Source organism: Trichechus manatus, unplaced genomic scaffold (genome assembly GCF_000243295.1).
Source record: "Trichechus manatus latirostris isolate Lorelei unplaced genomic scaffold, TriManLat1.0 scaffold00105, whole genome shotgun sequence".
NCBI classification, from domain to species: Eukaryota; Metazoa; Chordata; class Mammalia; order Sirenia; family Trichechidae; genus Trichechus; species Trichechus manatus.
Genome location: NW_004444041.1, coordinates 3,128,735 through 3,150,401, shown reverse-complemented (window position 1 = coordinate 3,150,401; position 21,667 = coordinate 3,128,735). Strand labels below are relative to the sequence as shown.

Below are 21,667 nucleotides of genomic sequence, written 5' to 3'. Positions count from 1 at the left end.
CAGCACACACTACAGGGGAAGTCAGCACAACTGGACTAAACCAAAGCTAAGAAGTTTCCTGAATACAATCAAACACTTCGAGGGACAAAGTAGCAGGGATAGGAGTCTGGGGACCATGTTTTCAGGGGATGTCTAGGTCAACTGGCATAACAAAGCTTATTAAGAGAACATTCTGCATCCTACTTTGGTGAATGGCACCTGGGGTCTTAAAAGCTTGCAAGTGGCCATCTAAGATGCATCAGTTGGTCCCAACCACCTGGAGTAAAGGAGAATGAAGAGCACCAAAGATACAAGGAAAGTATTAGCCCAAGACATGGAAAGGGCCACATAAACCAGAGATTTCATCAGCCTTAGACCAGAAGAACTAGGTGGTGCCCGGTTACACCAATGACTGCCCTGACAGGGAACACAACAGAGAGTCCCTGATGTAGCAGGAGAAACGTGGGGTTCAGAACTCAAATTCTAGTAAGAAGACCAGACTTAATGGTCTGACTGAGACTGGAGAAACCCCAGAAAGCATGGTCCTCGGATTCTCTATCAGCCCAGAACTAAAACAATTTCTGAGGCCAACTCTTCAGACAGGGATTGGACTGGATTGTGGGACATGAAGTGTTACTTGTGAGGAGTGTGCCTCTTAGCTCAAGTAGATACAAGAGACTAAAGGGGCAGCTTCTGTATGGAAGTGAGATGGGAAGGCAGAGAGGGTTAGGAGCTGGTTGAACGGACATGGGGAATCGGGTGGAAAGGGGGAGTGTTCTGTCAGTATGGGGAGAGCAATTAGAGTCACATAATAATGTATGTATAAATTTTTGTATGGGAAAAATATTTTAAAAAATCTTAATAATAAGTATAAGTTTTAAAAGGGAATGTTCTTCAACCTGACAGTCCTTTTCTCCAAGTAACGTTATCTTGTGAATCTTCCCAGGTATGTTCTAAGTATGTACAGAGATATATTGTCATGGCTATAGCAATAGTTATATAGTTATAAAGATGTAAGTATAAATACACCTATATTCTCTGTACCATGCCTGACTGATAAATAATTCCTGTAATACCAGAGATTGGGATTCAAATTATACTTTAAATAACAGGATTTGTTAACATATACAGCAAGCTTCACTTACATTTCCTCTTTTAATTTATTGGAGCTGAATCAACCTGAGTTTGATGCTGCTTATATCTTGAGCAGGCAACTGTTAAAAAGTAATGCTCCCAGAAAAGTTTCCTTTACAAGTTAGAAAAACATTTTGGCTTCATCCTACATATACATCACTCCAACGTCTCTTGCTACTGTTTTCCAAATTACTCTCTGGCTTGGTGAATGGCAGTTACAAGTAGTGCTTTTATTTCAAAGTATAGATGTTGATATTTTCCATGATTTTCTTGGAGTAAATGGAGGGCTTTCATATTGAGAGAAAAAAGTCATTTTGTATGTAATAAAAGAACTTGGATTTCTGCTTTTTAAAGATTTATACACCCCCTACGTTTTTACTCTTATTTTTCAAAGAAAGTTTATTTAAAGAACACGTCCTCCTTGGCGTTGATAGAAAGCAGATGTTATCTAAAAGGATGAAGCCAGGAGGTTTAATGAGTGGTCATAGAGTTAGAAACAAACAAATTAACAAAGAAAATCATTTTGAGGGTCATAAATGGGCTGAAATCCTTGTGTAAACCTGGGTAAAGCTAGCAGAGTGTATATGTGTGTACGTGGAGGGAGAGAGAGAGTTAGAGCTAGAGGGAGGGCTAGAGGGAGACGAAGAGGGAGAATGAGAATGATGAAAAGGAGATTAAAAGAAGGAAATATTGGGGGAAAATGTTTCATTATAAAATCTAATTCTAAAAATGGATCGGCACTACCCACATTTAAATTTGTCTGAATTGGGTGCTTGATGTTCAAATAGCATGTGAGACTGTTAAATCAGGGACCCTAAAATTCAATATAAAGGAACGTATGGAAGACTTACTTGACAAAATTTCCAAGAGATTTCGTATACATATATTTGCTATTTGAGCAGCTTATTATTCCAGAAAACAGTTTTTTAAAAAATAATTTTACATGACATTTAAACAATTGGACTTTGTAAATCCATAGAATTCTTGCTTTGCTTTTTTTCGTACAAAAAAAACTTTGCTGTGAAGTCTGAATAATATTCATAGTTATTAAAACATTTTTTTCTGAGAAATTATTTAGCTAAGTTAAGGAATTTTAGTAACTATATCATACTGTTCTTGCAAATACTTCCAAGGTCAGGAATCTCTATGTAGTGAGAGAAGAAAGCTATTTTGGGGGATATATTGTAAGAAACTTATCAAGATTTGGTTTATAGAGTTTATTTATTAAACTGTAAATGTTATTTAGGCAATTTTTTAACTTTATTTGATAAAATACTTGCAACATAAAATTTGTCATTTTATCCATTTTTAAGTGTACCATTCGTTAGTATTGATTACGTTCAAAATGTTGTATAGCCATCACTACTATTTCCAAGACTTTTTCATTACCCAAACAGAAATTCTGTATGCATTAAGCAATAACTCTTCATTTCCCCTACTCCCAGAGTTCGTATGATTTTAATCTTTTAAAATTGACTTCAAATTTTTTCCTTTGGTGGCCTAACGTATGGACTCTCTTGAAGAAAGATCCAAGTTCACTAAAGAAGAATGTGTATTCTGCTGTTGTTGAGTGGAGTGTTCTATATATATATATGTCTGTTGGGTCTAGTTGGTTTATAATGTTGTTTAAGTCCTCTATTTTCTTATTAATCTTATGTCTGGATGTTCTATTCATTATTGAAAATGGTGTACTGAAGTCTGCAACTATTATTGTAGAATTGTCTATTTCTTAATTCAATTCTACCAAAGCTCACTTTATATATTTTGGAGCTCTCTTGTTATGTGCACTTAAGTTTATTACGTCTTCCTGAAGAACTGATCCTTCTGTCAATATGTAATGTTATTTTTTATTTTTATACTAGTTTTTGACATAATGTCTATTTTGTCTGATATTAATAATGCCATCTCAGTTCTCTTTTGATTATGATTTGCATGGATTTTTTTTTCTGTTCTTTCATTTTCTATATTTAGTGTCTTTGGATTTAAAGTGAGTCTATTGTAGACAACAAATAGTTGGAACATGCTTGTTTATCCATTCTGCTGGTCTCTGCCTTTTGATAGGGGAGTTTAATCCATTGGCATTTAAAGTTATTACTGATAAGAAAGATTTACATCTAACATTTTACTATTTATTTTTTGTGTACCTTAAACCTTTTTTGTTCCTCATTTCCTCCATTAGTATCTTTTTTCTTGTTTAATTAAAATATTGTACATTCTCATTCCCTTTGTATGTATATATATATGTCTACATATATATAATATTTTCTTTGTAGCTTTGATAGGGACTACATTTAACATCTTACATTTATAAAAATGTAAAGTGAATTGATACCCACTTAACGTCAATTGCATATGAAAACTCTGTTCCTTTACAGCTCCACCCCCATTTTTGTTGTTGCTCTTACAAATTACATCTTTATATATTCTATGCCAATAACAATTGATAATGATTGTTTTTAGCCATTTGTATTTTAAATCATGTAGGACATAAAAAGTAGAGTTACAAACAAAATTACAACAATTTTTGCTTTTGTGTTTGCTCATAGAGGTACCTTTACTGTAGATTTTTATTTCTTCACACAGTTTCAGATTACTCTCTGTTGTTCTTACTTGGTGTCTAGTGGATTCTGACTCATGTCGACCCCCTATGTGCAGAATATAACTGTGATCCATAGGGTTTTCAGGACTCTGACCTGTCAGAAGCGGATTGCAAGGCCTGTTTTTCAAGGCACCTCTGGGTGGGTGTGAACTGTCACCTTTCAGTTAGTAGTTGAGTACTTAACCATGCACTACCCAGATTTCTCTTTAGTTGCCTTTTATTTCAACCTGAAGGGCTCTCTTTAGCATTTCTTGAGGGAAGGAGTAGTGACAACAAACTCTCAGTTTTGGTTTATTAGGAATGTCTAATTTCTCCCTTAGTTTTGAAGGGTAGTTTTGCCAGATGTTGAATTCTTGGTTGACAGTTTTTTTACCCCCCCAGCACTTTAAGTATGTCATTACATTGTCTCCTGGCCTTCATGATTTCTGATAAGAAATTGGCTTTTAGTGTTATTGAGAATCCCCTTGTATGTGATGAGTCACTTCTCTCCTTGCTTCTTTCAAGATTCTCTCAGTCTTTGACTTTTGACAGTTTGAGTATATTGTGTCTCATTGTGGATCTCTTTATATTTGTCCTACTTGGAGTTTGTTAAGCTTTTTATATGTGTAATTTTATGTCTTTTATCAAATTTTGGAAGTTTCAGTCATTATTTCTTCAAACATTCTTTCCATCCCTCTCTCTCCCTCTTTTCCTTCTGATAGTCACATAATGTGCATTTGGTCTGCTTGATGGCATTCCACAGATCCCTTAGGCTCTATTAATTTTTCTTTATTGTTTTTACTTTCCTGTCTTCAGACTGCATCTCTTCAAGCTCACTAATTCTTCCTTCTGCCTGTTCAAATCTGCTGTTGAAGCCCTCTTGCAAAATTTTCATTTCGGTTTTTGTATTTTTCAGACCTAGAATTTGTTGTTTTTTTTCTTACAATTTCTATCTCTTTATTGATATTCTTATTTTATTTATACACCATTTTCCTGATTTCCTTTAGTACTTCTTCTATGGTTTCCTTTAGGTCTTTCAGTATATTTAAGAGTTGTTTTAAAGTGTTTATCTAGTAAGTCCAATGTCTGGGCTTCATTATGGATAGTCTGTGTCACTTTATTTCATTCCTTTGAATGCACCATCTTTTTCTTTTCTTTGTATGCCTTGTTATTTTTTGTTGAAAACTGGACTTTTCAATATTATGTGTAGTAACTATGGAAATCAGATTCTTCCTCTTGCCTGAGGATTGGTCTATTTTTTTTTTTTTAAGGTTCTAATAGTTTATTGGTTTAATGACTTTTCCAAGCTATTTTTTTCAAAGATTGTATTCCTTGTTATATGTGGTTCCTGAAATCTCTGTTACTTTAGCTTGTTTTCAGCTAATGTTTTGACAGAGATTTCCTTGAATGCTTGTAGCTGAAACAAAATGAAAACAGTCAATCAAAAAAACCTTTTCCCTTTCTTCTCAGATAAGCTCTGTGCTTAACACTTAGTTGAACTTACACTGAGACTAGTGATCAGCCCAAATGAAAGCTTAGGGTTTTCTTAAATCTGTTCCGAGAACATGTCTGTCTTGCCCTCTGTATGCCCTGGTTTTCTAAATTCCCTAATATGCACAGGGCAATTTAGAAAACCAGGCCATGTCTAGTATTGAATGCTCAAATTCCCCAAAGAAAATTTCTCCTTGGCTTTTCCTCCCAGATCTTAAGTTTATAATACGTTTCAATTGTATTCTTGTTGGCTATTCTATTAACTCTATTCCAGTTGGCTATGTATTGATCATTCACCCTATAGTCTTTTCAAGCAATGCCTGCCACTTTTCCTCCCTGACTGAGTTCTGAGATAGGTGAAACATATGACTGCCTTACATCCATCCTTCAGGTGGGCCCCAGACAGGTTAGAACATAGAAACACAATAATTTGCAAATAAGGTCTACTCTGCTTCCTCTGGAAACAGGGACCAGAGTCCCACACTACTATCATGGGCTGCTATCTTCAAGAGTGTAATTGAGCCAGGGATGGGATGGGGCATGTTGTTGTTATGAGTCTGTTCTGACTCATAGTGACCCTACGTACAACAGAATAAAAAACTGCCCGCTCCTGTGCCATTCTCATGGTCATTGTTATGCTTGAGACCATTGTTGCAGCCACTGTGTCAATCCACCACATCGAAGGTCTTCCTCTTTTTCACTAACCTTTTACTTTACCAAGCATGATGTCCTTCTCTAAAGACTGGCCCCTTCTGATACCATGTCCAAAGTATGTGAGATGAAGTCTCGCCATCCTTGCTTCTAAGGAGCATCCTGGCTGTACTTCTTCCAAGACAGATTTGTTCATTCTTTTGGAAGCCATGCTATACTCAATTTTCTTCACCAACACCAAACTCAAAGGCATCAATTCTTCGGTCCTCCTTATTCATTATCCAGCTTTCACATGCATATGAGGTGATTGAAAACACCGTGGCTTGGGTCAGGCACACCTTAGTCTTCAAGGGGACATCTTTGCTTTTTAACACTTGAAAGAGGTTTTTTGCAGCAGATTTGCCCAATGAGATGGGACATAGGCAAGTTAAAACACACACACACACACACACACACACACACAGCTTACTTAATGCTTTGAAGTTCTTTTTTTCTTGATTCAGCATTTACTTTTTTGCTGAAACTTTACAGAGGTTTGATAAAGTTGGTTCTGACAGTTTCTGCTTGTTTTTTTGATGTTTCTTTTAGGAGGACAGAAGCTTGGAACTGCCTACTCTGCCATCTTGCTGATGTCGCCAAGTACTATTTCCTAGTTTTGGATTATTTATTTAATTTGTTATAAATTTTAAGCAATGCATATTCTAATTCCATTTCTTTCATTTATTATTTACTTTTTATTTTTATAAAGGTTCAAAGCAATAATGAAATATATAATATTTTTTTCTAGCATACTTTCTATTTTCAGCATTTACTATTTTTTTGTTTATATGGTATCTGTGGGATTTCTTATAGACCAAAACCAAACCAGTTGCCATCAAGTTGATTCTGACTCATGGCAACCTCACCTGTGCAGAGTAGGACGACACTCAATAGGTTTTTTAAGGCTGTGACCTTTCAGAAGATCACTCGGACTTTCTTCTGAGGTGCCTCTGGGTGTGTTTAAACCACCAACCTTTCAGTTAGTAGTCAAGCACTTAACCTTTTGTGCCACCCAGGGATTCCAGGATTTCTTAGAATTATATGTATAACAATATTTTTGACAGCTTTCCAGTGATATCTTTCCTGTATACCTGTCTATATAGTTGTGTTTTTGTATGCTACATTCTAAGAGTTTTTGTGCCAGTATCCTTGTTCCTGCTCATGGATTTTATCTGGTAAAATAATAATTTTTGCTTAATCAAATGACTCTCAGAATGATTAAGTGAAATAAGAAGCCAGAAATTCTAAACTCTGTTTTAAAAAATCAAATTCATTTTAGTAATTCTATTCTTCTCCAAACAATATTTTGTTGTTGTGTGCTATTGAGCCAATTCTGACTCATAGCAACCCTATAGGACAGAGTAGCACTGCCCCAGAGGGTTTCCTATGCTGTAATGTTTATGGGAGCAGATTGCCAGGTCTTTTCTACAGTGGAGACGCTGGTGGGTTTGAACCGTGGACCTTTCGGTTAGCAACTGAGCGCTTAACTGTTGCACTACCAGAGCTCCTTAAATAATATCTAGGTACTATTTTACTCATGGGAAGTTTCTTAAGACCTTTTAAAGGGCTGAGTAATACTCTTTACTACCTATGGATTTTCAGACAATTTCCATACTCATTTAATCTTTATATTTTATGAAGTAGTTCTAAGTAATTTATTAATTGAGATTTCACTTCTCCTTTGTGTTTTCTCTCCTGATCACATTAATAACTTCTTTAGTTTAATTGAAGCTCTAATAAAAATACATTACACCTATGACATACAGAGTGAAAAGAGAGTCCGCTGTCTGTGCACAGAAGACATTACAAAGATTTCACTGGAATGAATATCCCTAAACTCACCCACACACTCCCCCCTTCACACCAAACAGGTAGTAAATTAGCAGGAAATTGGTAACAACATGCACTTTTAAGGAAAAGATTATAAACTCTAACAAAACAGGATGCAATTTAATGCCTATTGAGAAATAGTCACTTCTTGTTTTTAATTCTCATTCTATCTTGGATCTTTCCTATATCACTAATCACATTCTTCTTTACATTATAGTAATTCACATTTATATCTTTTCCCTTTTACATGTTTCATTTTATTCAACTAAATTTCTTAGACCAGTGTCTTGAAAATAGTGGTACAGAATTTATGTTAGTTTAGTTGATTAATATAGATTTTAAAAAAATTTTATTTTAAGATCTTATCAGAACGGACCTAAAGCTAAAAATTCTTATTGTAAATTATTTTTGATATAAAATCTCCAAAAAATGATGAAAACCTCTTTCTAAATGCAATCTTATGGTTCATGTTCAGTTATAATAATAAAGCTTCTTATACTTAGATCACTATCTCAATTCTTATTACTAGTCCAAAACTTGCTGGCAGGAGGGTTTCATCAGTCAAGGCTAAATTTCTCTGGGAGGCCTATAACCTTCATTATCAGTTGAGGATGAGCTGGCCACACTGTTTGTAGTTTCACTAAGTTGTTCTATCAGCTTTCTAGAAGTAAATGCAAATAAAAGTGTTTCAAACCCCTTCAGAGCACACTGTAAATCTTAGTAACTTCACAGCCAAATGGTAAACCGCAGGCCCACATGACTTAATTCCCTTGAGACGGTCATGTTATTCCTGTCAGACTTTTCTTCCCGCATTCATCAGCTGGAGGCTTTCGTCTCCTTTTAAAGTCATGGCCTTTCAAGTAGGGGTGAAATTACACCTGTCAGTAATAAATGTTCCCAGTACTCTTTATCATAACTGTCATTTCATAAAAGAAATTAAAAGGAAGCATAACCTATTCCAAGTTCAGTTAGCAACAATTTGTTTTTCTTTCTCTATAGTACTCTTAAATAGCTTCCAATTATGTGATTACTGAGAGAGCTTTTAAAAATATTCACCCAAATCAGGGGACTATATGGAAATGTTGGGCAAATTAGCTTCCGTGTAAGCTATACTTTAGATTCAGTAGCTGCATTAAATGTTTGACAGAAAGATTTAACTATATACATAATCTACAGTGGCAATCTAAATGTGCCCCTTAGCATACTTGTTCTGTTTATTTTTTCTATTTACACTCTGATAACTTTGTGGTTGCCTGTAACACCACACAGCAGGTGCACCTGTGCAGCCACCATTTTATTTACATAAAGAACAAAGTTAATGTTTTATGAAATCCAGGCCACACCTGGGTTGGGACATTAGTAGGAAGCAGGGTTAAAATCAAAATTGCAATTTGCTTTTAGTCTGATATTTGAACTCCATTGAGCAAACTCTCGAGTTCTCTTGAAAATTTGGAGGACTTGGACTCTTAATTCACCATTAACAGAAAGATAAAAGGAAGCCGGAAGACTGAATACATTTCCCATAGATGCTGCTGATCACTATGCTAGGTCTTGATTTAGTGAAGAGAATAAATGAATTGTGTTTTTATGTGGCCTGATGTAACTGTGAGGGCACTTTTCTTTTTTTTTAATCAATGTTTTAATCCTGAACTAGATAAATGAAAGAATGAATGTTGTGTGAACTACACAAATCACTGATGATAGTAATGTTTTAAAGATTTTTTTTTTTCTTTCAGGGAGAGAAGTGTTGCCTGTTATTTCTAGATTAGAAATACAGCTAAGCATACATAAAAACAATGAGCCAGCCACAATTATTAGCAAAACATTGTTTTATTTTTTCCAGGACTCAAAGGAAGTACATAATTCCTCTATTTCTGTACCCTGTTTCTTACACTCGGTATCCTCTTTTGTTCTTTCCCTTAGGGAGAAAAATAACACAGTAAACTGAAACACCCCTGTTTCCATCCAGTCTATCCTGACTCATAGCAACCCTATAGGACAGGCTAGAATTGCTCCACAGGGTTCCCAGAGCTGTAATCTTTATGGAAGCAGACTGCCACATCTTTCCTCCGTGGAGCGGCTGGTGGGTTCCAACTACTGACCTTTCTGTTAACAGCAGAGTGCTTAATCACTGTGCCACAAGGGTTCCTTAAACTGAAACATAGAGTATAAAATTTAGTGAGAAGGATGGATTCACTCAGCTTGTACTAAAGAATTTATCTCAAAATCACAAAGCTAATTTAATTTCATTAGAGATGATTACACGTACTATCAGAGATAGATGAGAAAAAAGCTGCACTGTTCAATAGTCTAATAGTCAATAACGTAACCAACTAATATCTTTATTTATAGAAACAATCCCATCTATACAGAGGACTGAAAATGAATTATTTAATATTATGTTTTGTGAAATCTTTATATGTATATAAATAACTTGTAAAATTGAATTATAGTTGTGTACTCAAAACATCCTTATATTAAATACTATTTTGTGTTCAATTTAAAGTGCTCCGATAATATTTCTACTCAAATAAAGGTTGAATGTAACACTTTCAACCCTTTGAATTAAGTACAAAATGCCTCTCAACATCCCAAACCTTAACACTGTGGCTTTGGGCTCACAAAGCTTTCTTCCATTTAACACATTGTTAACAAGCTTGTATATCTGGTATATTCACATTTAGAAGATAAGGAATATCAAACTGAAAGAATCAAGTACGGTAGTGAGAAGTACAAGACAACACTTAAGGGGAGAAAGGAAAACTAACAAAGATGTGCTAGAGGTGTTACTGTGTCCTTTCACATGCATTCTCACATCTGATCCCCAGAACACTGTTGTTGCTGTGAAGTTATCTCCCCGACTCATGGTAATCTCATGCACAAGGGAACTAAATGCTGCCTGGTCCCATACTATCCCCATGGTAGGTTGGGGTATCAAACTGTTGTGATCCGTAGGGTTTTCACTGGCTGATTTTCAGAAGTAAATTTACAAGCCTTTCTTCCTTGGCTGTGTTAGTCTGGAAGTTCTGATGATGCCTGTTCAGCATCACAGCAACATACAAGCCTCCACTGACAGGTGGGTGGTGGCTACACATGAGGTGCATTGGCCAGGAATCAAACCTAGGTCTCCGTCGTGGAAGAAGAGAATTCTACCCCTGAACCACCAATGCCTCTCTACAGCCCACATGAGGTCTATTACTTCTTTCACAAAGAGGTAAACTAAGGCACAGGGAAGGTTAGCAACTGCCCCATGGCTATTAAATTGTGAATTGGGATATTAACTTGGAATATTTTACCTTAAGCCAGTGGTAAATATTCCTAGGGATGGCATAGTCACCTGTACAAGTTTAAGTGTTATCTAGTATATTGTGTTGGAGCAAGGAATATAGAATTTATTTTATGAAAATTCAATCAAAACATATAAAATATACAGAGCTTTGACCTTTGAAGTTATTGGCATCACATATTTTTGAGCCTCTTGTTTTCTAGTAATTAATACATTATTTCACATATTTTTGATTTCACATATTTTTGTTGTCATTGTTGCATGAAAAGTTTAAGTCTAAAACTGACTAGCACCTATAGTGTCTCAAATAAATTTAAATAACTGAATCCATTCAGCTCAATTTGTAGATAATTGACCACTGAATTATGTCACCTGGGAGCGGGGCTTACGAGTGGGTTTGAGACCCACTACCATTCAGCTTAATACCGTTTTCCTTTGTACTTTAAAATGGCACTGTTCTACAACTGACTGCTTTTCACGTGTTTGTCTGTACCTGCAAAGACTAATGCTTCATCAAAACATGGTCCACTGAGCCAAATATGATGGGGAAACAAACGTCTATCTTAAGTTTATAACTTGGATCACGACTGACAATGATCTTCCTTATACCTTTGCCACAGAAAAGCAGGCAGGCACAGTTTTTATTAATTCTCTCCAGGTTATTTTATATATTACTGTTGCTTTGCAATTAGTACGGAGTTAGGTTTTGTTATTTGAAGCTGTAATTTGTGGCCCCTCGCTCTAAATTAAGTACAGTTCTATTTTTTATTCCATTTTATCTCTCTGTCAATATTATAAATCATTGATCTTTTTCAGTTAAATTCACCCCAATAGAATGGTGAAGTTAGTTTGCACTGAAATTATGTTATTCTATCTCACTTGAAAGAATTTTGATTAAAACAAACCCTACTTAGAATATTTTAAGTCTTCAAGGAGTGATCCAAAAGCAATATAGAAAGAGTGTCCCTGACAGAAAGTGTCCTAAGAGTTGCATTTGTATGACTAGTAATAACCTGATCCCAGTAGCTCTATATTTAATAGAGATGACAGACAGTACATGCCAGTGGTGAGGCACCGACTCAAAATCAAGGCACTTTTATTGAAGAGGAGACCTTGATCTAATAGACATCACAGATACTGTAATTAAAGAAGATGGCACTGATTGGATGTGGGCGATGGGGAAGAACCGGGACCAGGGACTCAGATGGAAAACATGTGTTATATGTGTTCTTGGATGCCTGGCTGCACTTAAGAGGCAAAGTTAATGTCATTTGGTTGACAGAGAAATTAGAAGACTTGGGAATTTTTTTTTTTTTTTTTTTTTTTAATCTTGGAAGATTATATACTAGCAATTTCGAGTCATGTGGCTCTTTCTGAAATGTGGTCACAAGTCTTGAATTTCAATTAGTCCTATTTAGTAAATAGCATGTGAAAGCATTGCTGACACACGCTGTTAAAATGTTTGAGGTTGAAATGTTTTGAAATAATGTCTAATTGCAAGAGTAAAACACTATTTTGATGTCAACAAGCAGAAGACACCTTTGGTTGTATTTTACATCAAAACATTGTAAATCAATATATTTAACTATAGCCCCAGGTTTCCCATTTCTTCACTGATGTATTTAAATGTCTACCAAGTAATTTTATTTAAAAAAAAAATTATACTCTGATTTTCTCAGGGGGAAAGAGTATTAAGAGTGTATTTGTATCTTAATAATACATTTTATTTTAAAATCTTTGTATTTTCATTGTATTTCCTCTTTCCTGCCCTCAGTGCAGCCAATGAATTTTGGCTAATACTTAGAATTGAGGCTGCTAATATTTACCAATATGAGCTAATTAGTTTACCAGACTTTGGGAACCCTGATTTGAGCTTAGGGAATGGCAAACAATCAGTGTGCAGAATTTAGAAATCTTTGGCTATCTCCTGTCAAACATTGTTCGTTGGCCAAGTAAACAGTGATATGGGAGCAAACTTGTACAAGTGCAAAGTAACTATCCACGTGTTTACTTTTTCTAACATTTCCGTACATGTATTAACAAAATATTCTGGGTTATTGGAAGTCAAACTACTTTACAAAATAAAGCTTTAAGAATGTTTAATACTCAACTGATTTGGAATAGAAACCTGGATACCCATAATTCACCCTGAGGTGGTCATGCATCTTGATACTTCCAGCAATGGTTGTTGTTGCTGACTGCTGCCAAATTGCCCCGACCCATGCACAATGGAACAAAATGCTTCATGGTCCTGCACTATCCCTAAGATTGGTTGTGGATTGGACCGTTGTGATCCATAGGGTTTTCATTGGCTTATTTTAGTTGAAAATAGCCCAGCCTTTCTTCCTAGTCCATCTTAGCCTGAACGCTCTGCTGAAACCTGTTCAGCATCATAACAACACACAAGCCTACACTGACAGATGGGTGGTGGCTGCACATGAGGTTCATTGTCCTGGAATCGAACCTGGTCTCCCTCATGGAACATGAGAGTTCTACCACTGAATCATGACTGCTGTCCCAGCAGTGGTAGCTTAGAAGTAATCTATGTCTTCCCTATTTTACTGAGCAACCTCTCCAAGACATTTAGGAGATCACTGAAGAAGCCACATTATTGTTGGTGGTCATGGAATAGGGTGGGTTTAGCTGGACACGCTGGAGCCAGACAATGTAAGGCAGAGTTGTAGGTGAAGAAGACAATGTTAACTTTAAAGCTCTGTAATATATCACGTAGAATAACATTCTTGATGGCAATGAATGAAGACCTTATATAAAACCTTACCTCAAGTTTAATTTCTTTCCAACAATGGCACATAGCCCAGTAGACTCTTTTAGGTTGCAAGAAAATTCAAGTTGCCTTAAGTTTGGATGGGTAATTTTGAGGATACAGAGGGCTAAGAAAGACAGAAAGAGCCTCATAGTCATGCTTAAGCCACTAGATTGTAGTTTAGGCATGATCTGGTGTCTAACCTAGTTCTGATGACCAAGATAATGTGTGGCCTCCCTTAGTAGTTGATCATTGCTCCTTCAACTGAATCTCTGTCATTGTGACTCTGCTTTTCTTTGTCTTGGATTCTGTTGCTCATGCTGTTCCTAGCTAATTTGCCTTACTCTGTCATGTTCTGTGTTTCCTCCTGGCTTCTTCTTATCCATGGTCTCTGCCGACTCATGGTTTTGCATAATGTCTTGCCTCTTAGTCTTTCAGCGTCTATTCTTTTACCAATTGCGGAGTTTATATAAATGCCTCATTTTCAAATCCCGCAAATGAGAGTGTTAGTTCATTCAGCTGAGCAAAGATTTTGTATCAGAAAACCACTTTTTGGCCATATGCTTCCCTGTCTTTCCAGCCTCCATCCATCCCTTCTCCCATCTGCCGTCCCACCACTTTGGTTCAATCAGATATGGAAAAATGGTTATGTCAGACTTTCTCATCATGGTGAGCACTGAGTATAGAATATGCCTATTCTATATAACGAAATGCACAACAGAAGAAAAATGAAAAGTGGGTATAAAATATTTATCTTGTTCGGTAAAAGTGAAAGGAACAAGGACTACAAAACCATGACAGTTTCTTTTTAACTCTAACCTTATATACTCATGCTGAAGTTCTTCTAGATTGTTGCTCCAACATAGCTAAAGGATGAACAAAATTATGATACTTTATGACAACATTCTTTAAAATTGTAAACAAGCACATATTAAAATTATTATTATTTAGCCGACTAATCATATATATACATATACATAGAGAGAGAGGGAAGTATTTCTGAATTAATTTCTTTCTTTATATTCAGTATTTGTTTTTCTGTCAACATGAGATAAGAAATAGATCTGAAGATGTCTATGTAGTATGCCTTTGAGTTATAAGCATAATTATCAAAAACATTAATAAATAAAATTATTGGATTCAACAACATCTATTAAGTGCTAGGCATTTGATAGAGTATTTTATAGAAAGTCTTTCACTGTTTTTTATTGATAAACCATAACCCAAATCTATTCCAAATATTGGGCATGCATTAATCTAACTATAAGGAGCAGATTAACTATGTTGTTGTTGTTAGGTTCTGTCAAGTAGGTTCCAACTCATAGTGACCGTATGTACAACAGAATGAAATACTGCCTGGTCCTGTGCCATCCTCACGATCATTGTTATGCTTGAGCCCATTGTTGCAGCCACTGTGACAATCCATCTCCTTGAGAGTCTTCTTCCTCTTCTCTGACCCTCTGCTTTACCAAGCATGATGTCCTTCTCCAAGGACTGATCTCTCCTGACAACGTGTCCAAAGTATTTGAGATGAAATCTCACCATCCTCACTTCTAAGGAGCATTCTGGCTGTCCTTCTTCCAAGACAGACCTGCTCATTCTTTTGGCAGTCCATGGTGTATTCAATATTCTTTGCCAACACCATAATTCAAAGGATCAATTCTTCTTCAGTCTTCTTATTCATTGTCCAGCTTTCACATGCATATGAGGTAATTGAAAACACCATGGCTTGGGTCAGGCAAACCCTAGCCCTTAAAGTGACATCTTTACTTTTTAACACTTTAAAGAGGTCTTTTGCAGAAGATTTGCCCAATGGAATATGTCTTTTGGATTTCTTGACTGCTGCTTCCATGGGTGCTGATAGTGGATCCAAGTAAAATGAAATCCTTGAAAACATCAATGTTTTCTCCATTTATCATGATGTTGCTTATTAGTCCAGTTGTGAGGATTTTTGCTTTCTTTATGTTGAGGTGTAATCCATACTGAAGGCTGTAGTCTTTGATCTTCATCAGTAAGTGCTTCAAGCCCTCTTCACTTACCTTTTTTTTTTAAATTGGTCTGTCGATTAACTATAGACAAATTAAAAAAAATAATAATCCAGTGATTATCCATTGAATGCTTGTCATATTCTTACCACTGTGCTAAGTGGGATGGACAGTTTAGAGTGACACAGTGGTTAAATATAATTTCTGGAAGCACGTTCTTAGGTTAACAATCTTCTCCAATACTTACCACTTATAAAATTCTGGACAATTTACTTATCTTTTGCCACCTCAGTTTATTCTCATGTAAAATGAGAAGAATAATAGTATCTATCTCACTGGGTGGGAATTAATTATGCTAATATATTTAAAGTTAACTGGAATATAGTAAACTGTCAATAAATATTAACTGCAATAATTACTACATGTATATGAGTGAAAGAAGACATGGCTTCCATCTATAAGTAGTTTATACATTAGTTACATATATAAGACTTGCATGGAGTGTCAGGTGCCACCAAGACCCCCTCAGGCCTGATGTTTCACTAGGACTCACAGGACTCAGAAAAGCTGTTATACTTGTGGGTATGATTTATTACAGTAAAAGGATACCAATTAAAATTATCATGTGTAAAAGGCACAAGGGTCAAAGTCCAGGAGAAACAGGCACAAACTTCCAGATGTCTTCTCCCAGTGGAGTCTAATGGATGTAATAAGGTCTCTCAGCAACAATGTGTGCCGACAAATGTAAGGTGTTGTCAACCAAGGAAGCTCACCTGAGCCTTGTTGGCCAGGGTCATCTTATAGGCATGCAGCATCTACGTGACTGACCTCAGCTACTTAGATTATAGACTCCCCAGAGCAAACACAAACGTTCACCACAAATCACCGTAAACTATCTAATCTAACTGGTGCCACATGGCCCAAGACCTTGGGCCTACAAAAAGGCTCTTATCAGGCAGAAAATCCCAAGGACCCAGAGCTCATGTTCCAGGAGCCAACTAAAGGCCAATCCCAAACACAGGCTTACCTTGGGAATGTGCAGGGGTTTGAGCAACCCAGGCTTGCAGAGTTAACTCTTTCTTGCACACATGAAATACAAGGTCCCTTATGATCTAGCCCTGTTCACCTTTCAGTGTCATCTCTGGCCACTCTCCCTTATCTTCCCCAACCTCAAACCCCATACGTGAAGTTTACAGGGTCCTCAGATATGTAATTATCTCTCATGTCTCCATGCCCTATGCCTTTACATATGCTGTTGCTTCTTCCTGGAGTGCCTACCTCCCTTTTGACTTTCTGTGAAAAAAGTATTCAATTTTTAATTTTCAGTTTTGGTGTTTAATTTTTATTTCAGTTTAAATATTATTAGCTCTTTAGAGACATTTCTGACTTCCCAGTAACCTTAGGTAGCCCTCTTTGTTTCCAATGCAATTTGTGCATAGCATCAACACTTCATTAATTGGATTGTAACAGTTGAGGTTCTTGGCAGGAAAACAATAGCTTACTCAGGGGAGTAATTGAAGAGACTTTAATGGGGGACCTATTTACAGAGGTATGGGATAATGTTAACTGTACTATCTAAGGAAATGAAGTGCCCAGGAGACAAGTAATAGCAGAAAGTTACTATCACTGCTAGGACTGAGTTTTTCTGGAATATGGAAAGAATTGTAGCATTGGAAGAGTGTCAATCATGCAGGAGGTGTAGCTTAGGTTAAGGAATATAGTCATTGCCAAACTATCCCATCAGGGAGGGAGCAGGTGAGTGTGATAAATACCCTGACCACTCTCCTTGTTCTCTCATCTCTTTTCATTATCACCTATTTGCTGAACCCAACCAGAGGACAAGACAATGTGGCTGAGGCAAATGGAGGGGCAAAAAAATTTCTAGCATAAGAAGACATGGTAAAACTAAGGTCTCAGTTAAAACAAAAATCTTAGTCAGTTTTTTTGTAGGTGTTAAATATTCTGGAGGATGGATTGACCATAGTTAAGGGGCAGCAGTGGTATGAAATATACTGACCTCCCCATCGGGGCTCAGTAATAAGGTAAGTCCTGATTAACCCTGTTGGAAGAGGAGCCAAGGCTTAGTCGCGGTGCACTGAGAGAGATGAGGATCTGGGTGGGTGCCTGAGCCCTCTAAACCATCTTCAAAACATAGTACTTAAGGGGTGACCCTCAGTTCCATTCCTTCAGCTGCTACGGAGCTGCTAATTAGCCCTAGTTATCAATTGCTTAACTAATTATCTACAGGAAGGAGGAGAAATTTCCTCTCACTGCTCAATACAATGTCAGATATCTAAGAATTAACATCTCCTATAATTATAAAGAAGAAAGGCCTGGTGATCTACTTCTGAAAATCAGCCAATGAAAATCCTATGGATCAAAATGGTCTAATCTGCATACCTATCATTGGGATGACACAGCACCAGGAAGCGTTTCTTTGTTCCCTTATACATGAGGTTGCCATGAGTCGGGAGCTGACTTGACAGCAGCTAACAACAACAACAAAATTATAACAAATATCACATTGTGTTGTATCATATCCTATTTCCATGTAAGTTTTTGCTTATGTTTCTTTCCAACTAAACGGTAAACTTTCAATTGTGCATTTCTGGTACCTAGGACTGGAATCAGGTACAAGTGGTTCTTCTTTGTTACTCTGGGCCTATGGCTGCCCAGAAGCATAAAAAACAAAACAAAACAGAACAAAAAAAGCCCTGATAATAGTTGAATCCAGGCTTATCGGCTGTGAATGCTAACATTTTATAAAATAAAGTATACTAAAATAAGCATACTATACATATAATATCTCTAAGCTGAAAGAACCTTAGAGATCATTTACTCCAAATTTTATTTTACAGATGAATACCCACAAGCTGAGTAGAGAAAAATGATTTTCCCAAGGTCCCAAAACAAGTTAACTGCCAAGTTTCTCTGACACCCTGGCAATGCTTATCTCACTACACCACATGTTCTCCTGGTGGCCCTAAGAACGCATATTTAGGTTAACACTCATGACACTTCTAAAATTTATATGAGTCGTTAATGATTCCAGTATGCTAGCTAGATCAAGGATGAAAACATGTTCACTGAAGAAGTGCATACAATTTTAAAGAGAAGACTAGTGGAGAATAGAACATCCTTACAGGAATATAGTCAAATAGATAGCTGCTATCGAGTCAACTCTGACTCACAATGACTTTATGTACAATAGAACAAAACATTGCCCAGTCCTGTGACATCCTCACGATCACTGGCATGTTCAAGCATATCGTTGCAACTATTGTGCCAGTTCCTATCACCAAGGGTCTACCTCACCCTCACTGACCCTCTGCTTCACCTAACATGGATGTCCTCCTCCAGGAGTTGATCCCTCCTGGTGATGTGTCCAGAACAATCCAGTTGAACAGTGTTCTGTTGTGATCCATAAGGTTCTCATCAGCAAATTTTCAGAAGTAGATTGCCAGGCCTTTCTTCCTTATCTGTCTTAGTTTGTAAACTCTGCTGAAACTTGTACACTATTGGTGGCCTTGCTGGTATTTGAAATACTGGTGGCATAGATTGCAGCATTCAAGCCACCACAGTATAACAAACTGACAGTAAAATTGGATATATACATACACATTTACCTACATATACATTTTATATATAATATAGTCATTAAAAAATTCTAAACACTAAATGTGTAATAAGTTTACAACACTACCAAGGATGCTGAGATGCATTGCTAATGGAAGCATATCCCGACACAAAATTTTTGGAAAGTTATCTATCTATACAAACTAAAATTCATATAGCCTTTGATCCAGCAATTCCCACTCTTGGAACTATCTATAGAAATAGAGTTGTGAGGGTATATGTCTTGATGACAGTGTTTTAAACCACTGTTTACAGTGGCAAAAAACAAACAAACAAAAGGAAAATAGCTTGGTGGTCCATCATTAGTGAAATGGCATTAAAAATAATAATGAAATTGCCACTATCACTTAAGCCCTTAGGGATATTCAACTTGTGGTTAGAACTAAATGGAAGGGTTTGGAAGTGTCTTTGTCTTTCTAGAGGGCACGTATTCTCTAGGACACATGCCATATCTACCTAGAGATGCTCAGAATTGTGTTACATCTCTTGGTTAGCTGAAAAATAATCTCCTATTTTCCTCTTTCAGAACTTGATCTCTTTAGGGGCCTGTAAAAATGACGTGTGGGCAGTGTCTGACCTCCTCCAACCCCGCAAGGGGGAAGGAGAACCAAGATCAACAGTGCAAAGCTGACTCCCATGAGGCGGAGGCCAGACAAACCTTCTCTCTTGGCCACCTTTACTAATTCTGACACCAACCATCCCTCGTACAGCACTTTCTACTTCTCTGCTGGGTTAGATAATTCATTGCAATGGCCACACAGAACTCAAAGACCCTACTCATGCTTATGGGGTTTATCATAAGGGAAGTAACAGTTACAATTCAGGCTCAGGAACACTCAGAATATAGTTCTTTCATCAGGACAGCGTCTCCCCAACTTTGCTCTCAGGCACACCCTCTCCCTGGCCCTCAGCCTCTACCCAAAGGCACTCGACTTTCTCTCTCCATGAGCCAGAAAGCCCACTAAGCTATCTCCTGCTGCTGGGTCTCTGCTGCCAGGTCTCTCCTGTTTGTCTCTTCTTCCTTGGTGATGGTGGGCTCTACCTCTTTGCTCTGGGATTGGCTCTCTTTTAAGGCAAAACTGACCAATCCCCTTGGTGGACCACAATTACCCTATCACACAGTCCTACCGAATCACCCAGGTGGGAGTTAAAAGACCATGGCTAGAAAGGCCACACACAAAAGTAATTAACTGCACCACAGGACCTAACCACCAACCCCAGTTACCTATCTGTGGGATGTCCCTTACTCCTCACTTAACTTTTTCTTCTTTTGCAAAGCAAGGATAAGTGACATGTCATGAACCTGGGATGGATTTCACAATTAGCAAGATAATCACAGGCTTACTTGTGCTTACTTACTAATCCGTAGTGAACAATTTCACATTTTTTCACCGCATCAAACATTCTGCTTCTAGGTATGGCTGATATCTGTTTCTCTCCCAACCCCATAGCACCTTCCTACAGAATCAAAGCCTGTTTTCAAATTCATAATCCCTAGCAGGAATGGAGTACCCAGTAAGCAAGGTAAGCACAAGTAAACCTCTGGTTACCTTGCTTATTGGATAATCCGCCCGTCATGAACTCATTAAATGATCAGACTGGTTTATGGTACACCCTTGTCCAATTCTCTAGGATAATTTCAGATGACTCAAGAAGTCTGTGGCCCAGAGGGGAATGTTCTTCTCAAATAATATGATTAATATTTTACTATAATAAAATTATTTCAAATATTCATTAAGAGTGGCGGACATAAGTAAACACCTAATGGTAAAGATAATTCTCCTCTTAAAAGTACCCATCATGATGATAATATCTGAAACTAAATAAATGAATCGGTTTTATGTGGAAGGGCATAAATGAGCATTAACTGAAGGATCAAAAGTATCCCTTTTGTGTTATATTGAAATGGTAGGATAAGCCCTTTGCTTTATGCCGTATTTGTTTGTGTGACCAGAACTTTTTGATAGTATTTTAATACAAAAGACAGAGAGGAATGAGTAATTTGAAATTGTTTTGCTCCATCTGTTGACCCTTGTGAGTCTACTTTGTAATTGCAAATTAACAATCTGCTCAAAGCAATTAAAAACATGTAGGCTTACTTTCTCTTACTTTCAAAAGGAAATACGTAGCCACTAGCCTAAAGAAATTATAGAAGGAAAAGAAAATAATTCTCAAAATTCGAAAGATAAGAAAAAAGTTTTTTTTCTTTTTTTTTTTTTTATTGTACTTCAGGTGAAGGCTTACAGAACAAATAGTTTCTCATTAAACAGTAGTACACATATTGTTTTATGACA

General features: G+C 36.8%; 1 protein-coding gene across 3 annotated transcripts in view; it reads left to right on the top strand.

The window, feature by feature from the left end:
• Positions 1-21,667, top strand: part of CFAP299 (cilia and flagella associated protein 299) — an 807,700-nt gene that overhangs the window by 376,746 nt on the left and 409,287 nt on the right. Inside the window, exons 4-5 of one of the 3 annotated variants that reach the window (XM_023737602.1) lie at positions 1,149-1,195; positions 9,732-9,735. The exons of 1 other annotated variant lie outside the window; for it this stretch is intronic. In XM_023737602.1, coding sequence (XP_023593370.1) covers positions 1,149-1,195; positions 9,732-9,735 — 51 coding nt within the window. The remainder of the gene's footprint in view (positions 1-1,148; positions 1,196-9,731; positions 9,736-21,667) is intronic. One more of the 3 variants, XM_004383109.1, reaches the window with a different exon arrangement.